General features: G+C 43.2%; 1 protein-coding gene across 3 annotated transcripts in view; it reads right to left on the minus strand.

Annotated features, from left to right (window-relative positions):
* The window catches only part of KIF4A (kinesin family member 4A), a 303,471-nt gene that overhangs the window by 279,878 nt on the left and 1,317 nt on the right, over positions 1 to 22,276 (minus strand). For all 3 annotated transcript variants that reach the window (XM_033944715.1, XM_033944716.1, XM_033944717.1), the window contains exons 2-3: positions 8,643 to 8,773; positions 5,381 to 5,495 (exon numbers count right to left, since the gene is read on the minus strand). In XM_033944715.1, the coding sequence (XP_033800606.1) occupies positions 5,381 to 5,495; positions 8,643 to 8,773 (246 nt within the window). The remainder of the gene's footprint in view (positions 1 to 5,380; positions 5,496 to 8,642; positions 8,774 to 22,276) is intronic.

Consider the following 22,276-nt stretch of genomic DNA (forward strand, 5'->3'; position numbering starts at 1 on the left):
TACAGAAACAAGAAAACTTACTAAGGAAAAATTAGGTTTTTACCTGCTAATTTTCTCTCTTTTAGTCCCTCCAGACACAGATGTGTTTATGCTCCTTTGCTAGCAGGTAGAGACTGAGACATTGTCTTTAGGCTACACTACAAGTGGGTTGTGCATCTACAATCAGTCTGAAGAATAGCCAAGCAGGAACAAACTAAGAACTTAAAAACTGAACTAGAAGACACCAACTAAAGAGAATACCAAGTCCCAAACAGGAAAAACACTGCTAGAACAAGAAGCTTCAAAAATTCCCACAGCTCACCAGCTAAGCCAGATGATCCAAACGCTGTTGCTCTTACTATACTCCCTCAAAACCAAAACAAAATCATGCAGAAAAAAAACAAAACAAAAAACGTATTCTTCGTGAAAAGACAACAAATAAAAAATGACATGGTGAGGTCTGTGCCAGTTTGGAGAGACTAAATGAAAGAAAATTAGCAAGTAAGAACCTTTTTTTTTTTTTTTTTTAAATATCTTTATTCGTTTTTACATTATGCAAACAAGTGTACAATAATTCAAGTCATACTATACATTCTTCACTTGAAACTCTACATTCATTTTATACCATAAACTATCTCCCCTCCCTCCCTTTCCATATATTACCCCTCATAATGTCATAAAACCCACCCATCCCTCTAATCCCACCCATAAAACCTAATTTCTCCTTCTTTAGCGTTCCTCCAGAATGGATGAAATGTACCAAAACAGAACCCATCATAGGTGGGATCCCTGAAGGGCTGCCAAAAGAAAACACTCACTGAACACCATGTCCTGACATGTCAGAATGTCCACACGGTAGTGCCAAAGGAATGGAGTGAAGACCAAACTCCAGCTTTACAGGTATCCACTGGAGGCACTAGAGAAGACTCAGCCCAAGAAGCTGCCTACACCCGAGTGGAATGAGCTCTGAGAAAATGCAGAACAGGCTTCTTCGGAAGAAGGTACACTGAAGTGATAGCTTCCTTGATCCAACACGCAATCGTAGCCTTGGAAGCACCATCCCTTACGAGGGCCCGCTAATAAGGACCAAAAGACGATCCAACTGATGGAACTCCTGGGTCCGCAGAACATAAGCACAGAGGGCCCCAAGGACATCCAATTTGTACAACTGTCTCTGCCCCAAAATGCCTAAGACCAGAAGAGCAATGAACTTGTTGACTTGAGTTGAAAGGAAGTAACCGGCCGCAGCACAACTTCCACTCCCTAGAGAACTCCAGGAAGGGAGGCATACATGAAACGGCCTGCAGTTCAGAAATGCGTCTTGCGAAAGTAATGGCCACCAGGACCACAGCCTTAAGAGTAAGGTCCCTCAATGTGCAGGAACAGAGAGGCTCAAAGGGAAGACAAATAAGCATGGAAAGAACCAGATTGAGATCTCAGGCTGGAAACAAAGGACGAACTGGAGGCCGGAGCAATTTAGCCTCTCTCAAGAATCAAATTACATATGGAGAAGAGGCCAAATGCCAACCATGCAACAGACCACGAAAAGAAGACAAAAAGCGCAATCTGAATCCTGAGGGAGGACCAGGCAAGGCCCTGGTCCAGGCCATCCTGCAAGAACTCAAAGATGTAAGACAAAAGGCACACGAAGGGGAACCCGCCATGCATGGAACACTACTCCTCAAAGACACCATAAATCGCACATAAGCCAGAGAGGTGGAAAATCTCCAAGAAGAAGGTGAAGATCACCTTATTTGAATAACCTTTCTTACTTAAGCGTTCCCTTTCAAGAGCCAAGCCGTAAGAAAGAAGGGAGTCGGATCGAACATTGGTCAGGCGAGAGGAGCAGAACAGGATTTGCTATGAGAAGATGAATCAAATCTATATACCACGGATGCCTAGGCCAGTCCAGAGCCACCAGGATCATGTGACCTGCGTGCCGAGCAATGCGAAGAACTCTGCCCACCAGTAACCACGGAGAAAAGACATACAGCAGGATGTCCGCCAGCCAAGTCTGCACCACAGCATCCAGTCCTTCAGCCTGGTAATCCCTGCGAAGACTAAACCTCAGCGCTTTGGTGTTGACACTCATACCAAGAGGTCCATGACCAACTGGCCTCAGGCCTGAACAATCAACTCAAAGACTTCCAGGCCGAGACACCAGCCTCCAGGATCCTGCACATGACAACTGAGAAATCCGGCTGGATGTTGTCCACTCCCGCTATGTGGGAAGCAGAGATGTTCAGTTAATGAGTCTCTGCCCAACCCAGACCAGCAACTGCAGGAACTCCACAACCCAAGTCGTGACCCAGGAGATCTCCTGAAAGGACTTCACTTGATAGGGATGAACCAGAGAATGTACTCCTTGCACAAGGCCACCACCATAATCTTGATGAACATCCACGGAGCAGTGGCCAGACAAAAAAGGAATCGCACAAAATTGATAAGTGCTTTCCCAAAATCGCAAAGCGAAGGAATCGCTGATGGGAGGCCTCCGTCAGATCAATAGAAGTCAGAAATATCTCCAGTCTAAATAGCCAGAATGATGGATTTCAGAGTCTCCATGCGAAAAGACGGAACCTGAAGCACCCTGTTGACACCTTTCAGATACAAGATGGACCGAAAAGACCCTCTTTCTTGAGCACCACAAAGTAAATGGAGTACCTGCCGGTAGGAAACTCCTGAAGAGGCACAGGGACTACCACTTTGAGGTCCAGCAACCTTTGCAGCGTCTGACGAAAAGCCCGCTTAGTCTAATTTGCCTGACAAAGAGAAAAGAGGAAACGATCTGGCAAGGGCCGGGAAAACTCAAAAGCAATGCTGTCCCGAATCACCTCTAGGATCCACTGATCCATTGTGATCTCGGCCCACCCCTGGTAAAACTGCAAACAGGCTCCAAACGGAACCAGGGGAAGGACCCACCAGTCACTGGGCCAGACGGGCAGAGGAGGCGCCCCCCAGTGGAGTCATGAAATACCCTCCCCCTGGGCAGGCTCCACAAAAGGCCTGCATGCACTGAAATAAATGACCTCTGGAAGGAAGAGAGGCCACACCTCAGCAAGGGCGGTGCTGATGAAAATGACACAAATGCCCACGGTCGAAACCACCCCACGACACCTGGCAAGGACAGTCCTCTGGAATACAGGGCACCTTAGAATCACTCAAGGCCTGACAAGCTCCTTCCCAAAAAGAAGTCCCGAAAAGGAAATTTACTGAGCTTAACATTGGAAGCCGCTTCCACCGACCAACCCCAAAGCCACAGGGTACAGTGAGTGGTCACTCTAAGGGCCATGGACTTGGCAAATGCCCGCAACAGATCATACATGGCATCTGAGAGATAAGAAGCACCAAGCTCAATCTTAGCCACCTCTCTAACCACCAAGGACTATTCAGACTCCCGGTCCAGGACCCTCTCAGATCACAGGAAACAAGCCCGGGCAACCAGACCACCACAAATCGTCACCTGGACAGCCAAGGCAGCCACATCAAAACTCTGTTTAAGAAGAGACCATCTTTTTTTTTTTTCCAAATTCTTTATTCATTTTTCATCTTACTTCAAGTATACAATATTACATCAATTGAATCATACACATCACTTGAAATTCTTTCTGTCATCTTAAATACATAAATTATCTCCCTTCCCCACCCACCCTTTTCACAAATATTATGATCTTATGATCCTGGGAGTCCCTCAAGGCCGAGCCGCCTTCAACTGGCACCGTATGTCTATGAGCGATAGCTGAGATCACAGGAGACTTAAAAGATCTCTCTATCTCCCTCAGGAATGGGATACAGCCTGGTCATGGACCACGCCAAGCGAAAAGGCACATCCAGAGTTTTCCACTGTGCGTGCACAACATTCTAAATATCCTGATGTATAAGGAAAAACAGGAGGCCAACCGAATCCCTAGAAGCAAGGGGGTCCACCACACAAGGGGGGTCCTTTGCTTCCTCCTCAAAGCGCAAGATAGAGTGGGAGGCCCCCTGGACAGTAAGGGAATAATGCTTGAGTATTTGTAATCTGCATAGAATTGTAGGATATGCGGAATATAAATTAAAAAACCAAAACAAAACCTGAAGAAAAACCTCCTGCAGCTCTTCCTGGTAAAAAAAATGCATACAACCAAAGCATCATCACCAACCGGTGTCTCTAAAACCCAGCCGTCCACAACATCCTTCCCATGAGAGAATCTTGAGGGCCAAACCCAAGATCCAAGTCCTCCTCAGGTGAAACTGGGTCAGCCAGGAAAATTATTTTGGTCCCAAGAAACCCACAGCAACTTAAATGAAGGTGGGGGAGACTGGACAGTGGTAGACGCCATAGGAAACTGAACGGCGGCAGACATGGAAAGCAAAGACCCCCCCAGAAGAACCGGGGACCCACGGGGAAGAAGCACGACCCCCAGCCGCCTGCAAGTAAGCCTTGTACATGGCTAAAACAAAATCAGGGGCAAAACCCCTCGATGGAAAAAAGTACTTCCTGCAGGAGCAGAAGAAATATTTAGTACCTGTTCCTGTCTTTCCAAAACAGGAGGCAGGTCACCCGAGGCCACAGGCAAAATAGCCAGGTTTCCCACCAAAACCGAAGAAAAGCCCACTGAAAAACTGTCTCTTGAGGCCTGTAGCAGCAAAGAGGCCTGAATAGACCCAGCCACTAACTCAGAACTACAGGCAGCAGCCACTGAAGCGGTAAGGGAATCCCCAATACTATCAGCGGCAAGGAAAACCTTATTTCCCCGACCATCGGCGGCTGGGGAAATTCATGTGTGGGCGGTAGGGGAAGCCCGGGCTTCCCTACTGCCCACAAACAAGCGGTGTATGTGGAAATACACACCGGCACCCGAAGCCATCAAGGATTCCCCCTCAAAGAGGCCAGAACACTTCGTGCACCCTCCGGCTGTATCCACCACTCGATGCAAAAACAAAGCGTACTTTGTCTGCTTTTTAAAAGTGCTCATTGCAAATGTGCATGAGATCAAAGGAAAAAAATGCTGGTTACAAAAAGAAAGCAAGGGTAGCTAATTTAAAGCTTCCTTCCAAACTGGCTACCTCAGGACTTTTTTTTAAAAAAAATTTTAATTTTACAAAGCAAAAACTAATGGACAAGAGAGCAGACCCCATAGACTCTCAAAGCTGTAGTCTTTCCCTGAACTATGGCAAGGCGTACAGCTGAGGCATCTCTAAGGAAAATAAATTTGGAGAGGTGGGGGACTCAACCATTCGAGTGTGGCACCCTTAAGGTTGGACAGAGCCCCGAAAGGGTTCCCCAAGCTCTGTCCAGATTGAAAAAAATAAAAATAAAAAGTTAAGCAGCTTTTTTGGTCATGGTTGGCCTTTTCAGCAGCAAATACTATCTGCATTCAAGACTACACATAGCTTATATATACCACTAGCTCCTCACCTTTGAATATTCCTTTGATGAGAGGTAAAACAGCAGTATTAAATACTTCCTCTTGTTCAGTGGATGGATCAAACACATAATCATAGGTGAAGGATTTCTCATTAGCCACAACCACCTAAGGAGAGAAAAAAAAATAAACAGATGGAATAAAACTGACATTTGTAGTTGGGTCATTCCAACTACCAGGGGCCCCCGTTCAACCTCCTCCAAACAGCAAAGTTTTATGCTGATGTTCCCTAGGGTCTCAAATATAACCATGCAATATTTTTTGGCTGATCTCTATTGGTTCAAGACTTACGGACACCTTCAGGGTGCCATGCTCTGCATAACACAAAATAGCCACTTTGTCCAGGCACTGAAGCCCAACAAAACCTGTCAGGGGATTACATTTTTTTTAGATTAGTACAACCTGTGGTACTAAGGGCTCCTTTTACAAAGGTGTGCTAGTGTTTTTAGTGCACACTAGCTGAAAAACTACCGCCTGCTCAAGAGGAGGCAGTAGCGGCTAGTGCTATTCCACATGTGAAGGCCCTAATGCGCCTTCATAAAAGGAGCCCTAAGTTTCTGAGCAAAGTTTAGAAGCTAAAACAAGCTTGCCTCCCTTTTTATGGGCCAGCAAACTATATGAAAAACATTACAAGAAGAAATTTAAGACCTACTTTGACTCCTCATTGCTCCTGACCTATATTTTGATTCAGGCCATAACTGGACCAATAGTCAGACTATGACATACGTCTAGGATTTACTCTAGGAAGCTTTGCAGCCAACTGGAAGATGCGATATCACCATTTTTTGGGTCCAGCCTTTCTTTGTTGTAAACCGCCTCGAACTACTACGGCTTTGGCGGTATATAAGAAATAAATTATTATTTTATATTTAATTTTTTTCTTTGTATCGTTTGAAAAAGTATTTTTTTTGCAGCCAAAGCCACCTTGTTTCATCTTGGACATGACTTTGCTTTGGTCAGAATTAAGGGCCCAAAGACATGTATCATTTCCATGCACAGATACAAAGAGATAAGGTTTTTGCCTTCATAATATCTTTTCCAGTAGATAGGAATTGTATGCTGGAGGTAAGGAAGAAGTAGGGAATTACAGGCCGGTAAGTTTGACTTCTGTGGTAAGCAAATTAATGGAAACGCTTTTAAAACAGAGATTCACTAGAGGTAGGTCTTGTCAGACAAATCCAATCAATTTCTTTGACTGGATGACTAGAGAATTGGATAGAGGATGTGCACTAGATGCAGTGTATTTAGATTTTAGCAAAACCTTTGACAGTGTTCCACACAGATGTTGGAAAAAACCTGAGGGAATGGTACAGTTTAGGAGGTGAAGAACTTATGTGCATGACTGAAGAGCGGGACTTGGGTGTGATTGTATGTGATGATCTTAAGGTGGCCAAACAGGTTGTAAAGGTGACTGTGAAAGCTAGAAGGATGCTAGGTTGCATAGGGAGAGACATGGCCAGTAGGAAAAAGGAGGTATTGATGCCTTTATATAAGACTAGTGAGACCTTATTAGAATATTGTGTACAATTCTGGAGGCCGCACCTTCAAAAAGATATAAAAAGGATGGAGTCGGTCCAGAGGAAGGCTACTAAAATGGTGTGTGGTCTTCGTGATAAGGCGTTTGGAGACAGACTTAAAGATCTCAATCTGTATACTTTGGAGGAAAGGTGGGAGAGGGGAGATAGAGACGTTTAAATACCTAAGTAATATAAATGTGTACAAGTCAAGTCTCTTTCATTTAAAGGAAACTGCAATGCGAGGGCATAGGATGAAGCTAAGAGGTGATAGGCTCCGGCATAATCTGAGGAAATACTTTTTTACAGAAAGGGTGGTTGATACGTGGAACTTCTCCCAAAAGAGGTGGTGGAAGCAGAAACTGTCTGAATTCAAGAGGGCCTGGGATAGGCACATGGGATCTCTGAGAGAGAAAGATAATGGTTGCTGCGGATGGGCAGACTAGATGGGCCATTTGGCCTTTATCTGCCGTCATGTTTCTATGTTGCTAATCTTAGGGTACTCTGTCCATTCTCGCAAGCATACTGCAGAAAGATGTCAATCACAGCTTTTGAAACCTCCTCATCCCAGGTGAAGCCTCCATCTCCGATGTTCCCTTCAGTTTACTCCAAAGTATGCAAAAGCTCTGGAGTAAAAGATAGGAGGACAACATGGGAAACTCCCTGAAAACAAGGTTCTGATTTGCTCATATAACACTATAACAGTCAATAATGAAACTATAATATATAAATGAACGAACATTATTGTTGACCAGTAAAACATCAAATAAAAGCAACAGCTTGACAATTAGTGGAGTTCAATTATCATCTTAGATTCTATTTACACACTGATTCTGAACCCATTGTTTGACTGGAAGAGAAGTCTCAGCTATGGAGAAGACCATGAAGCATAAGGCAGAAGCAGGCGCATCAGAAATATTGGGCTGAGGGTTCAGCATACCATTCCCATCTACTAGTATGTACCTACCGTATATACTCTAATATAAACCGGGATTTTGGGGCCAAAAATTTGGCCCAAAAATGGGGTTCCCAGTTTATATTCAGGTCAATTCCCCCTCCCAGAATTTTTTTAAGGCCGCCACCGCCAGGCTCTGACCCCCCTCCTCCTCCCTACCCTATCTTCATATCTCTGCCAATCTGGTGGAGGTGCAGCAGGTCCTCTGCCGATCGCTGGTGGAGGCACAGCGTGCAGGAGCAAGTTTTACAAACTCCTGCCCCGCTGCTAACCGGCTGCGTGATCCAACTCAGTGGAATCTGCATCCTTTCCCAAGCAGAGAATCTCAGGACACCGAAGCCTCAGAAAAACCAAACTGAACGCAAGAAAGCAAAAATGGTAAGCAAAGTAGATCAGAAAACCTCTGTATAGTTCGTTTGCAGATAAAAGGGCTCAGCCTCTATAGCTGAGGTGCTCAAAGCTGTAAGTATCCTCACTCTGCAAATCCAGTTTGCAGGAAGGGATAACTCACTACACATACGAGATCCAGAGTAGATGTAACTGAAGTTATAGTTATAATACCTAGAAATGTGCTCCATTAAGCAAAATAGCAAATTTTAAGAAAAACAGAGCTTTATGCAGTGGCTATGAGGGACCTTAGTATGGCCTTTAAAAATTGTTTTAATGTATTTTCTGATCAAGCACAATCAAATTCATGGGAAAACTTCAATTTGCACAATTTCTCCAACTTTAGGTTTTTTTGGACAACTCTATAGCAGCAGTTATGATTTACAAGGCCACACTGACCTGAGGCTCACCAGCTACAAAGGTAAGGCAGCATTGACAGCCTTCACTGCTCTCCTTGGACACCAGAGGCCGGCAACGTAAGGCAACACGGACTGGGATCCCTTCATCCTTCATTTTCCAAGGAAATGCCACTGTAGAGGACAGAATGTAGATACTGGAAAACTCACACAATTCATTTTACAATCCGAGTTAATTATGGATGATAAAAGGTCACAGTATCTGGTAGATATTCTTTGTGCCTACACAATTATGTTAATCACAGCAATGGAGAGAGAATCTTTCAGAAATTGTTGCCATATTGTAACTAGAGAAAGGACGGCTTTTAAAATGGCTGAAGAGAATACAATTTTTAAAAAAAAGTTTTTGTATTGTATATTTTAAATAGTGATTTTGATTTACCACTAACTATCAGCAGAAAAGTTTAAATTAAACTTATACAATGCCTGAATTATTTGCATGGCATTACACACGTAGCAAACTAAATAGTAACTCACAGGCCATGGATTCTACTTCTTTCTCCCAACTCCCCTCCTTTCATAGCACATCTCCCCTGCCCTCTTTTTTTTTTAAACTGGCCATCAGATTGGCATTCCAAAATCTTAATTTGTATGCCATGAAATTATGATTATATAAGAGCAAAGTGTGCAGAAAATAAACAAGGAATAATCCCCATTCTGTGACTAGCTGTCTTGTCTCTGATAACTGGGTCTTTGGATACAGGACTTTTGGGGTCTGGCTCACAGGACTCATATACTCGGATTTTTCATGTGATTTTATATGTATTATATTTGTAAGCTGATTTGCATAAAGAAAGATTGTCTGACCCAGGTTGATGTAGTCTATCCTACGCCCCACTTGTTCTTTTGCTATTTGACTTTACGTGAGGTTTCTGTCCCTTTTTGTGTTCTCTAACTGACTATGGCATATTTTACTTATCTTGCCATTTCTCCTTTTGGATCTTTTCCCTCTCCAGGATACAGATCCCTCAAAAATGAACCTGCTATAACTCAAGTGCACTCTGAAGTCTCTGCTCCTAAATCTAGACAGGGTGATATAATGCGAGACATCCTCCTTTGTCCCAGGGTACTAAAAGAACTCAAACATGAAATTGCTGACTTGCTGTTAGTGATCTGTAGTAACCTGTCATTAAAATTGTCTATAGTCCCTGAAGATTGGAGGGTGAACATAAGAATAGCCTTACTGGGTCAGACCAACAGTCCCATCAAGCCCAGTGGTCCGTTCTCACGGTGGCCAATCCAGGTCACTAGTACCTGGCTAAAACCCAGGGCAAGCAGTGGCTTCCCCCATGTCTTTCTCAATAACAGACTTTGGACTTTTCCTCCAGGGAACTGTCCAAACCTTTCTTAAAACCAACTACGCTATCCGCTCTTACCACAACCTCTGGCAAAGTATTCCAGAGCTTAACTATTCTCCAAGTGAAAAAATATTTACTCCTATTGGCTTTGAAAGTATTTCCCTGTAACTTAAGAGTGTCCTCTAGTCCAGTGTTCCTCAATTACATTACATTACATTAGGGATTTCTATTCCGCCATTACCTTGCAGTTCAAGGCGGATTACAAAAGAATTATCCAAGATGTATTACAACAAGAAATTACAAAAATAAAAATAAAAATGGGTCATTTTCAAAGAGAGTAAGAAATGGGTAAGGTTAATTGTTTGGGGTAGTTGTCTTTAGTGAGAGCTGGAGTTTGAAACTTGCGGTATTATTTCTTTTTTCAGAGTTTTCTTGAAGAGTATGGTCTTTATTTTTTTTCTAAAAGTCTTGTAGTCGAGGGATGCCGTCAGTAGATTGGCGATTTGGTTGTCTAGTTTGGCTGCTTGAATGGCCGTTTGACCTCCTTAATTGGGGGGTATGAGAATGGGGTGTGAGTTTTCCTATGTCTGGTTGCAGTGTTGTGGATGAGGCGGTTATTCAGGTAGTTTGGACTGTCTCCGTATAAAGTCTTAAATAGTAGGCAGTAGAATTTAAATTGTATTCTTGCTGGGATCAGAAGCCAATGCGATTGGAGATATGCTTCTGTAATGTGGTCATGTTTCTTTAATGAGCAGATGAGTCTTAGTGCTGTGTTTTGGATAGTTTGTAGTTGTTTTGTTATGGTTTTAGGGCATGGGAGGTAGAGGCTATTACAGTAGTCAAGTAGGCCTAGTATTAAGGACTGAACTATGAGCTGGAATTGTGTTTTCTCGAAGAATTTCCAAACTTGTCTTAAATTTCTCATGACTTGTATTGTTTTATTGATTTGCGGTTGCATGGTGCAGCATCTGTCGATAGTTATTCCTAGCAGTTTTAGGGTGGTTTGTATGGGGTAGTTGATTGCGTTGATTTCAATGTTGGTTATGGTTGGTATTTTGTTGTTTTCTAGGAGGATGAATTTAGTTTTATCTGGGTTCAATTTCAGTTTGTGATCTTTCATCCAGGTTGCTATTGATTTTAGTGTTTGGTATATTGTGTTTGTCATAGAGAGTTCTGGTTGATCGAAGGGTATGAGAATGGTAATGTCATCGGCATAGCTGTTTGAGATTATGCCTTGTTTGTACAGGTGAGAGCTGAGGGAGGCTGTATAGAGATTGAAGAGAGTCGGGGATAGAGTGGATCCTTGGGGAACTCCACAGGGGTTTGACCAAGGTTCAGATTTTTGTTTGTCTGATTTTACTCTATAGGTTCTTGATTTAAGGAATCCTTCAAACCATGTGAATATTTTATCTGCGATACCTATTGTATCTAGGATTTGTAGTAGTAAATTATGGTCCACCAAGTCAAATGCAACGGTCAGGTCTAGTTGTACGAGAATCATTTTTTTTCCTGTGCTGAGATGTTGTCTGACTGTGTCCAAGAGAGATCCTAGAGTATTTCTGTGCTGAAGTTGTTTCTGAAGCCGGATTGTGTGGGATGGAGTATGTTATGGTTTTCTAGGTAATTGGAGAGGAATTTGGCAACTAGTCCTCCTATTATTTTGACGTAGAGTGGAATAGAGGCAATGGGTCTGTAGTTGGCTGTTTGGTCTATTGGTCCTTTGGGGTCTTTGAGGATCGGGGTGATGATGATTTTGCTGAGGTTGGTAGGGTAGTGGCCATTTATTAGCGAGATTTGTGAGTGCGGAATTTTGTGCTGGATGTTTTTAGGAGATATGGTGGACAGTTGTTGAGGTCACAGGATGCATGGCTGTATTTTTTGTAGTATTTGTTGAATTCGGACCATTGTATGTTGGGGAATTGAGACCATATTCTGTCTGCTGTGGTAGAATCACTATCTATGGGGAGAATTGTGAATTTGTTAGGATTGGTAAAGGTGTCATTGAGGGTAGCTCTTGCATTGGTAATTTTATTTTGGAAGTGTTCTACTAAGAGTGGCTGAGGGGGGGGGGTTGTATTGTTAGTGGTCAGGTAGGGTTTGGTGTCTGTTAGGGTTTTTAGAATGTGGAATAGTTTTTTGGTGTCTTGGGTTTCAGTGCCTATTAGGTTGGTGTAATGTGCTTTTCTCTTGTCCTTTAATTGTGATTTGTATTGTTTGTTGATTTTTTTCCAGGCGGATTTTGTATGATCCAAGTTCGATTTTTTCCATTTTCTCTCTAGTCGTCTACATTGTCTTTTGAGTTGCAGCAGTTCGGAGTCAAACCATTTATCTGATCTTCTGCTGGGTTTGGATTTGGTTTGCAGTGGGGCTAAATCATCAAGAGTGTTGGAGCATAGTCTTTCCCAATGCAAGATGAAGTCCTCGGGGTTGTTTTCTAGAATAGTTTCATCTATTTTAGACCAGAATATGGAGAGTTTGATGTGTTTGCGTGAGGTGTATGTTACTTTATTGAGTTTTGTAATAGTTTTTTTTTGTTGTTTTTGGTCCAGTTGATGTTGAAAGTGTAGGTGAAGTGGTCTGACCAGATGGATCTGGACCATGTTCCGTTAGATGTATGAATTTCTGTTAAGGATGGTTGGTGGGTCATGAAGGCTGCAATATCAAGTTGGTGGCCTTTTTCATGAGTTGTTTGTGGATTTAGCATTTGGAAGGATAAGGCTTTGAGAAATGAGAGAAAGTCGTCTACTTGTTTGGATGATTGATCATCTAGGAGTAGATTTAGGTCTCCTAGGAGTAATTTGTAGGTTGCTATTAGTGAGTTTTGGTATATGAAGTCTTCCACTTCGGTTCTTGCTAAACATCAGTTTCCCGGCGCTATGTAGCAGAGCATGCAGTTTAGTGTGGTGCTTGAGAGTTGGCAAGCTAATAGATCCATGTACAGGTTAGATGTTTTCTCAATTATATTAAGGGTTAGATCTTGTTTGATTAAGATTGCTAGGCCTCCGCCTCTTTTTTTTTCTCTGCAGACCACGGTAATTTTGTATCCTTGTGGGCAGACTTCAGTTATTCTGGGGTCTGAGTCGGAGGTTAGCCAGGTTTCTGTGAGGAAAAAAGACAGTCCACGTTTTCTTGTGTTATCCAGGTTTTTATAAGCTCTGTTTTTGGACCTAGCGCTCTGATATTTAAGTAGGCGCATTTGTGTGTGGATAACTCTGTTTGATAGTCGTGAGTTGTGTTTGGGTATATAAGTGATTTAGGGTGCCGGTGTGGTTTTGTCTTTGTGTGTGTTGGTCTTCTTACCCATGCTGTGGTAATGGAGTGTAGAGTGTTAGATTATAGGTTTGAGTTTCTGTCACTTGATGTTCTCCTATTTTGGAAGAGAGATTTATTTATATCTGTAGCGGGTGTAGGGAGGAGGTAATTTGCTGCTGTCTTCCCGCTGGTTACTGCAAACTAATAAGACTGAAATTTAAAAAAACGTTTCCGCCCCATCCCTGCGAGCTCAGTCCCCAGAAACCATTTGATCCCATCCACACAAGCCTCAGTTATGATTTTATATTGAATATATTTTATTAAAATATAAAAAGAAACAATATTCTGTTCAATTGTCATTTTATAAATACAAATAATACAGAAGGCACTGCTTTTGTTCTTATGTTCTTAGAACAAGGATCAATAAAACCCCCATCTCCCCTCCCCTTCACATATATCCCCTCTACTATCAAGAAAACTGGATAAGCCAAATTATTACAGAATGCTATACAGAAATATCATGCTAGTCACACATGACAGGAATAGGGGAGTGCAACTAGGGCAACTACCCCCTGGTCAGAGAGTCCCTAAGCTACTGCCTGGGCTTTACAGTCCCCAGTTATGTATAACACCAGCTCTAGCAGGATATATTTTTCAAATCTGATATATTCTAATCACAAGATAGAAATAAAAAAAAATTGTTCTACCTTTTGTTGTCTCTGGTTTCTGCTTTCATCTTCTTTTCACTCTCTTCTTTTCTGCGTCTGCCCTCTCTGTTTCTTCAGTACAGCATCTGCCCCTTCCATCCACTGTCTGCCCTCTCCCCCTTCCATACGTATCTGACTTCTTTCTATGCTCCTCTCCCCTTTCCATCCAGCCTGTGCCTCCTCTCTCCTTTTTACATCATTCATTCCAGCTTCACTGCTCTCTTCATTTTTATCTCTCCTACTCCTTTTGTCCCTCTCTCTCACTTCTCTGCTGACCACCTTCCCAGCATCAATCTCTCTCTACTTTCTCATTCCTGTCTTTCCCCTTTCCCTCATCTGATCTCTCCATTCCACCCTGACCTATCCTCTCCTCTAATCTTCCTGCCAGCTGTTTCCTTCCTTTTTTCCTCCTTCCCCGTCCAGCAGTACCCCTTCTCCCTTCCCTCCTCCCCCTATCCAACAGTAACTCTCTTCCCTTCCCCCTCCCAGCAGCATTTCTCCTTCTCCATCCCTCCAGGTCCAATAGCAGCTCTCCGTTTATCCAACAGCTTCCTGGCCTCCAACAGTGGCTTCCTCCCCTCCGCTCCCATCCCAGTAGCTCTCAGTACTTGCCTTCAGCAGCGATTCACTTAGGCAGCCTTGGGTCCTTTGATAGGTTGCACCGCCTCTGAGAAAAGAGAAATTTGCATCAGAGGCGGGCCGTGACTCAACAAAAGCCCCAAAGCTGCCTAAGTGAATCACTGCTGCAGGCAAGTACTGAGAGCTGCTGGGAGAGGAGGAAGCTACTGTTGGAGGCTCTCGCCAGCCTTGAACAGACAGGAAGAATTAAGCACACTGATCTTGCTGTCCCTGCGCGGACTGGCAGGAATTTTCTGTGGACCGGCGGTTGAAGAACACTGCTCTAGTCCTTGTAATTTTTGACAGAGTAAAAAAATCAATCCACTTGTACGCGCATTCTACTCCACTCAGGATTTTGTAGACTTCAATCATATCTCCCCTCAGCCATCTCTTTTCCAAGCTGAAGAGCCCTAACCTTTTAAGTCTTTCCTCATACGAGAGGAGTTCCATCCCCATTATCTTGGTCGTTCTTCTTTGAACCTTTGCTAGTGCCGCTATATCTTTCTTGAGATAAGGAAACTAGAATTGAACACAATACTCTAGGTGAGGTTGCATCATGTAACGATACAGGGGCATTATAACATTCTTAGTTTTGTTAACCATCCCTTTTTTAATAATTCCTAGCATGCTGTTTGCTTTTTTGGCCGCCGCCACACATTGGGCAGAAGGTTTCATCGTATTGTCAATGACGATACCCAGATCTTTTCTTGGGTGTTAACCCCAAGATGGACCCTAGCATCCGGTAACTGTGATTTGGGTTATTCTTCCCCAATGTGCATCACTTTGCATTTGTCCCACATTAAATTTAATCTGCCACTTGGGTGCCCAGTCTGTCAATTTCCTAAGGTCTGCCTGCAATTCTTCACAATCCGCTTGCATTGTAACAACTTTGAACAGTTTAGTGTCATCTGCAGATTTAATCATATCACTCATTGTTTCAATTTGCAGATCATTTATAAATAAGTTAAATAGCACCGGTCCCAGTACAGATCCCTGCAGCACACCACTATTTACTCTCCTCAATTGAGAAAAATGACCATTTAACCCTCTCCTCTTGTTTTCTATCCAATAACCAATTACTAATCCACAACTGAACTTTGCAACCTATCTCATGACTCTAATTTTCTCAGGAGCCTCTCATGAGGAACTTTACACTGATTCTTAAAAAGGGTTCCAGGGAAGATCCAGGAAATTACAGACCAGTAAGCCTGATTTCAGTGCTGGGCAAACTAGTGGAAATAAGTATAAAAAATAAAATTGTGGAACAAAGACAAACACGATTCACCAGTTTGCCTGACTGACGGTGGGACTAAACATGGATAAAGGTGACCTAACTGATGAAGTGTATCTAGGGCTTCAGAAAGATTTTGACAAAGTTCCTCATGAGAGGCTCCTGAGAAAATTAGTCATGGGATAAGAGGCAATGTTTAGTTGGGGTTTAGGAATTGGTTATCGGATAGAAAACAAAGGGTTAAGTTAAATGGCCATTTTTCTCAATGGAGTTGGGTAAATAGTGGAGTAGGACCAATACTATTTAACTTATAAATGATCTAGAAATTGAAACGACGAGAGAGGTGATTAAATCTGCAGATGACACTAAACTCTTCAGAGTTGTTAAAACACATACATAAGATACTTAACAGAAGCTCTCCTTTCGGAAAGTCTGAGCTGTGAATGATGCAGACCATAAAGCAGTCTCCAATTCTTTAGCAATGGAAGCAGCAGCAGATGACAAGGTAGGAAGCAGCAGTGGGAGGGTTAGAGACTAGACCAGTGTATCTCAAACTTTTTTAGCTGCAGCACACTAAACAGAGCAAATGATTTTGTGGCACATTATAAGTGAAATTATAAAAGTGAAAAAACAAAAACTTAAGTTATTTATTTATAGTTATTTTTATTTGATATATCGCAATTTTTAACAAAAAGGCTAAGTCAAAGCAGTTTATAAGAATAAAATTAAGGGCAAAAGTTAAAATTCAATTAAAAAAACAAACACCTCAAAACAAGACAGGGTACAGAGACCAAGACAAGGGAATGACTGAGCACAAATCGGCTAACAGGGGAAGGAAAGGTTTACAAAGCTTAGGGAAGAACAGGAAAAACAAATGGACAAAATTATAAAATAAGATTTTTTTTAAAAAGCCATTAACTGAAGAATAATCCAATGTTGAATGTCATTTTTAAAATAGCAGGCTTTTATAGTTGATGTTTAAAGATCTTAAGAGATTTTTCAGACCTCAAATATAATGGTAATGAGTTCCATAATGTAGGTGCCATGACAGAAAAACTAGAATCCTGGTTATGTAATGGCAATTGCAACAATGGTGAAACTAAAGTAAATAGAATTGTGATGGATGTACTTGTTTTTGAGTGCAAATTAACTTAAAATGTGGCTTGATAGTTAGAAAAGCAAACATGCATTTCATCATCCACCATATGACAATTTGCACCTACTGTTTAGTAAAGGCCTTAATGCCCTGATAATGCAATTCGATATGAGTTCTGCCTTTGATCTAGTGGACCACATGAAACTGCTGCAATGCCTAGATGCCCTTGGTATCCGGGATAAGGTGCTGAACTGGTTCCGTGGCTTCCTTATATCCCGCAACTATCAGGTTCGTTTTAATTATGAACTTTCCGACACCTGGAGCAATCCATCCGGTGTGCCCCAAGGCTCTCCACTATCCCCATTGCTCTTCAACGTCTACATGTCCTCACTGGGCACGAAGCTAACCCAGCTGGGGATAAAACTATTTAGTTATGCAGATGCAGTGTTCTCCCCAGTGCTTTTCAGCTGGGCGCTCCGCCCAGCAAATTTAGATTCCCGCCCAGCTGTCATCTGCCGAATCCTGCTGCCGCCACTGCTTTTCACGCAGCGTGAAGAGCCGCCGAAAGACTCCCGCCAGACTTAAAACAAAACCCAGCAAGCAACTCGAACCCGGCTTCCCTCCGAAACCGGAAGTTACGTCGGGGGGGGGGGGTAGGGAAGAGAAGCCGGCACGGACCATTAGAGCCCCGGAGCATGCAGGAGATAGGCCAGCCACGGAGGGAAGCTTACTTGCTCTTGCTTACTTCAGGCATTTCTCGCTGCCGGGTCCTGCCTACTTTCTGTTTCCGCGAAGGCAGGACCCGGCAACGAGAAAGGCCCGAAGTAAGCAAGAGCAGCAAGTTGTAAGCTTCCCTCTGTCGCTGACCTTTGGGAGATAGGTCAGCGACGAAGGGAAACTTGCAACTTGCCTTTGTCTGTAGCGAATCTACCGGGTGTGTGAGACGGGGGGGGGGGGGTGAATGGGAGTAGAAAAGCTGCTGTACCTAATTAGAGGGGAGTATGAAGAGAAATGCTGATAATACTGCTGTACCCAATTGGGGGGGGGGAAGAGAAATGCTGATAATACTGCTGTACCCAATGGGAGGAGGGGGAAGAGAAATGCTGCTGCACCCAATTGGGGAGAGAGAAGGAAGGAGGGAGAAGGAAGATCAGGAAAAGGAGGAAAGAGATGCAAAGACCATGGGAGGGAGGGAAAGAAGATACCATACCATGGAGTGGAAGAGAGAGATGTCAGAGCATATTGGGGGGGGAAGCAGGGCCGGATTAAAGGATAGGCCCAGTAGGCACAAGCCTAGGGCCCAAAATGGTCAGGGGGGACCTCCAGTATTGTGCTTTGGGGCCTTACCCTTGCTGGATTCGCTGGCAGCAGCAGCCTCATCATCCCGGGCACCCCCCCAACCCGATCCGACCCTCCTTTACCTCCTTCCCTCATCAGTGACATGCCAGAGGGAATCATGGCAGGAGAAAGCCCTGAAGCAGCCTGCTTAGAGTGGAGAAGTGCTGTTTAGAGTCTCGTGATGGGAGGGAGGGAGAGATAGGAGGGTCGGGGGGGGGGAGAGTAGCAGTCTGCCCCGGGTGCTCGGCCTGGTGTCATGAACTTCTTTGGCTATCAACAGCATTTACAATTCACTGCTGTTGCCAGCTTCAGGCCTTCCTCTCTGCCGGGTCCTGCCTACTTCTGTTTCCATGAAGGCAGGAACTGACAGAGAAGAAGGCCCGAAGCTGGCAACAGCAGTGAATTGTGAATGCTGCTGCCTGAAGAAGTTCATGACGCCAGGCCTTGGGTGACAGAAGGAGGAAAGGGAGCAGAGGGGGAGAGACTTGCTGCACCCAACTGGAGGGAGAAAGAAGATGAGGGAGGGAATGAAACGAGATGCCAGGGATTGGAGGAAAGGGAGGGAGGAAGAGATGCCAGGGCATGGAGGGAAGAAGGAAAGTATGCCAGACCAAGGGAAAAGGAAGGGGGAAAGGAAGGAGGAGATGTCAGAGCATGGAGGGGGAGGGGGAGATGATAGAAAAGGAAAGGAGTGAGATGCCAGAGAATCAGGGAAGGGAAGATACCAGACTGTGGGGTGCAAAGGAAAGAAAGGAGAAGAGAGAGATGCCAGAGCATAGGGGACGGGGTGGTGACAGAGAGAGAAAAATGGAAAGGTGGCAGAGCAGAAATCAATCATGTACAAAGGAGAAGAGAAGGGGCACAGGATAGACAGTTTATTGAAGGAGCATAAAAAGAGGGAAGATGCCATATGGAACGGGGAGAGGGCAGAGTGGATGGAAGGGGCTGATGCTGCATGGAAGACACAGCGGACAGATGCTGGCTAGAAAGAAGAGTGAAGACAAGATGATTAAAGCAGAAACGACAAAAGGTAGAAAAAAATTTTTTTGTTGCTTTATGTAGAATCAAGTAGTATTGTATCTATTGATTAAAGTTTATAGATAGGAAATGGAAATAAGGCAGTTTTTTGGGGACTAAACCCCTTTCCTCAGGTCAGAACAGGATACCATAACAGCAGGGGTGCCCAAATGGTCGAGCGTGATCGACCAGTAGATCGCAAAGGCAATGTGAGTCGATCGCGTTGCTTTGGCAATCTTTTTCTTCCTGCCTCCCTGAGCCAGGCCAGGCGCGTACAAGCGCCGGACTTACAAGACTTCACCTCCGACGTCAATTCTGACATCAGAGAGGAAGTTCTGGGCCAGCCAATCGCTGCCTGGCTGGCCTGGAACTTCCACTCTGACGTTAGAATTGGCATCAGAGGTGAAGTCTTGTGAGTCCGGCGCTTGTACATTCCTGGCCTGGCTCGTGGAAGCAGGGAGAAATCGGCATGGTGGCTTAGGGGGTAGGGAAAGAATCAAGGAAGTGGAGAAATTGGTGCGATGGCTTGGGGGGGGGGGGGCAGGGGGAGAGAGACCGAAAGAAAAGGGGAGGGTAGAAAGAAAAAAAATATTGGATTTATAGTCAGAAGAAGGAAGTGCAAACAGAGACTCATGAAATCACCAGACAAAAAGGTAGGAAAAATGATTTTATTTTCAGTTTAGTGATCAAAATGTGTCTGTTTTGAGAATTTATATCTGCTGTCTATATTTTGCACTTTGGCCCCCTTATACTAAACCGCAATAGCAGTTTTTAGCGCAGGGAGCCTATGAACATCGAGAGTAGCGCAGGGCATTCAGTGCATCTCCCTGCTCTAAAAACTGCTATTGCGATTTAGTAAAAAGGGAGGGGGTATATTTGTCTATTTTTGTATAGTTGTTCCCGAGGTGACATTGCATAGAATCGTCTGCCTTGACCTCTTTGAAAACCCGCAGAATATAAATGATAATTAACATTTTCTCTGCGTACAGTGTGCTTTATGTTTTTTTAAAAATTTTATTGTTGGTAGATCATTTTGACTTGGTCATTTTAAAAGTAGCTCGCAAGCCCAAAAAGTGTGGGCACCCCTGCTGTAGAGGCATTTCTTGTATGACTGGGCTATATTTATCTTTTTTTTTTTTAGTTGTTTAAATTCATGCAGAAATAAATGGCTAGATTGAACCTAATGACTTCATTAACGCCTTTCCCTTTTTTAACCTCTATACCATTTGAAAGAGGGCAAATACTTCTTAAATTTAGTAAAAATATTCTGGCACAAATGTCAAACCTTAAAAAAGGAAGTCATATTGAGCATTGGAAAATAATAATAATTAACTAATAAAAGTAGTACACATTTAGGGCTCCTTTTACTAAGTTACGATAGTGGTTTTAGCATGCGCTTAGCGCGCGGAGGAATTGCCACGCGCGCTAGATGCTAATGCCAGCATTGAGCTGGCGTTAGTTTTCCCACATAGCGCAGGGGTTTGCGCGCGCTAAAAATGCTAGCGCACCTTAGTAAAAGAGGGGGTTAGTTTTCCCCACCTCCAAATTTCCCCATCCCGCCCCACCCGGCTACTTTTTCATGCCACCCGGCTGGAAAAAATTTCTGGGGAGAACACTGCAGATGATTTTACGATTATCATCCCATTCACCAATTCTGTCTCCGAAACTATTCCCAAAGCTTCAGAAGCTATAAACATGATGGAACAATGGATGACAAACTTTAGGCTCAAACTTAATTCAGATAAAACGACTTTTTTCATTGCTTCACCACATCCACTTGACATTAAATCACCCCTCTGTATCAATAACCTTAGTTACCCTATCCAGCCCTCCATAAAGATACTAGGTGTAACTCTGGATCAATGTCTAACCATGAAAGACCAAGTAGATTCCTTAATCAGAAAGGGATTTTTCACTCTCTGGAAACTCAGATCCCTTAAAGCTTATTTTGTTACATCGGTTTTTAGAATCCTAGTCCAATCCCTCGTACTAAGCATGCTTGACTACTGTAACATCGCCTATTTGGCAATTTCCCAAAAAAATATGCGACGCCTACAACTGTTGCAGAATGCAGCAGTCAGACTAATCTTTGGACTAAAAAAATTTGACTACGCGACACCCTACTACCGGCAGCTACATTGGCTGCCAATGAAGGCACGCGTAAAGTTCAAATTTGCCTGTTTCTGCTTTAAAGCATTACACGGACTTGCCCCCAAATACATTACTGACCTTTTCTCCTTCTCAACCAACTGACACAAGAGAAGTTCACATTCCAACTTCGTTTCCCCCCCAGTGAGAGGTTGCAAACTGAAAAAACACCATGAATTCCTTCTCTCACACCAAGCAGCATCATGGGGTAAAGACCTAGAACAATTACTTTCGCCCTCTACTTATGAGGAATTTAGGAAACGTCTAAAAACACACCTGTTCCTAAAACATCTTGGCAACTGATCTGCTTATCTCTTTCCCCTCAATAGCGATCTACTGTCCTTTTGATCACTTTTCTCCTCAACAATGAATTTCCTGTCTTATTACTTCTCTTTCTTCTTCCCCTCTTGAAGTCAGTCAATTTGTACCTTTGCTTAATCTTTTGTAAACCGCATAGAACTTCACGGTATTGCGGTATATAAGCTGTTATTATTATTATTATTATATGAAGTCGTTCTTTTTTTAAATTACTCTCAAAACTGAAAATCCAAGTTTGCAAAGATAAGAAGATCCAAACAGTAGCAAAGTCTTAATTGCTTTGTTGCTCGTTAGGATAACTACTGCATAAAAATAAAATGACTTGTTTTTAAGGACCAATCACATCAAAGAAGGATGCTTAATAATAATAATAACAGTTTATATACCACAGGACCGTGAAGTTCTATGCGGTTTACAAAAGATTAAAATATGGTACACATTGATTGAACTTAACAGAGGTAAGAGAAAGTGGTTAATAGGTCAAGAGAAAGAGTTGTACAGTTGTCAAGATACTTCAGGAACAGATATGTTTTAGGCGCTTCCTGAATTCCTCATAAGTAGTGGGCAAAAGCAATTGTTCTAGATCTTTACCCC

The sequence above is a fragment of the Geotrypetes seraphini genome, chromosome 5 (genome assembly GCF_902459505.1).
Source record: "Geotrypetes seraphini chromosome 5, aGeoSer1.1, whole genome shotgun sequence".
Lineage (NCBI taxonomy): Eukaryota > Metazoa > Chordata > Amphibia > Gymnophiona > Dermophiidae > Geotrypetes > Geotrypetes seraphini.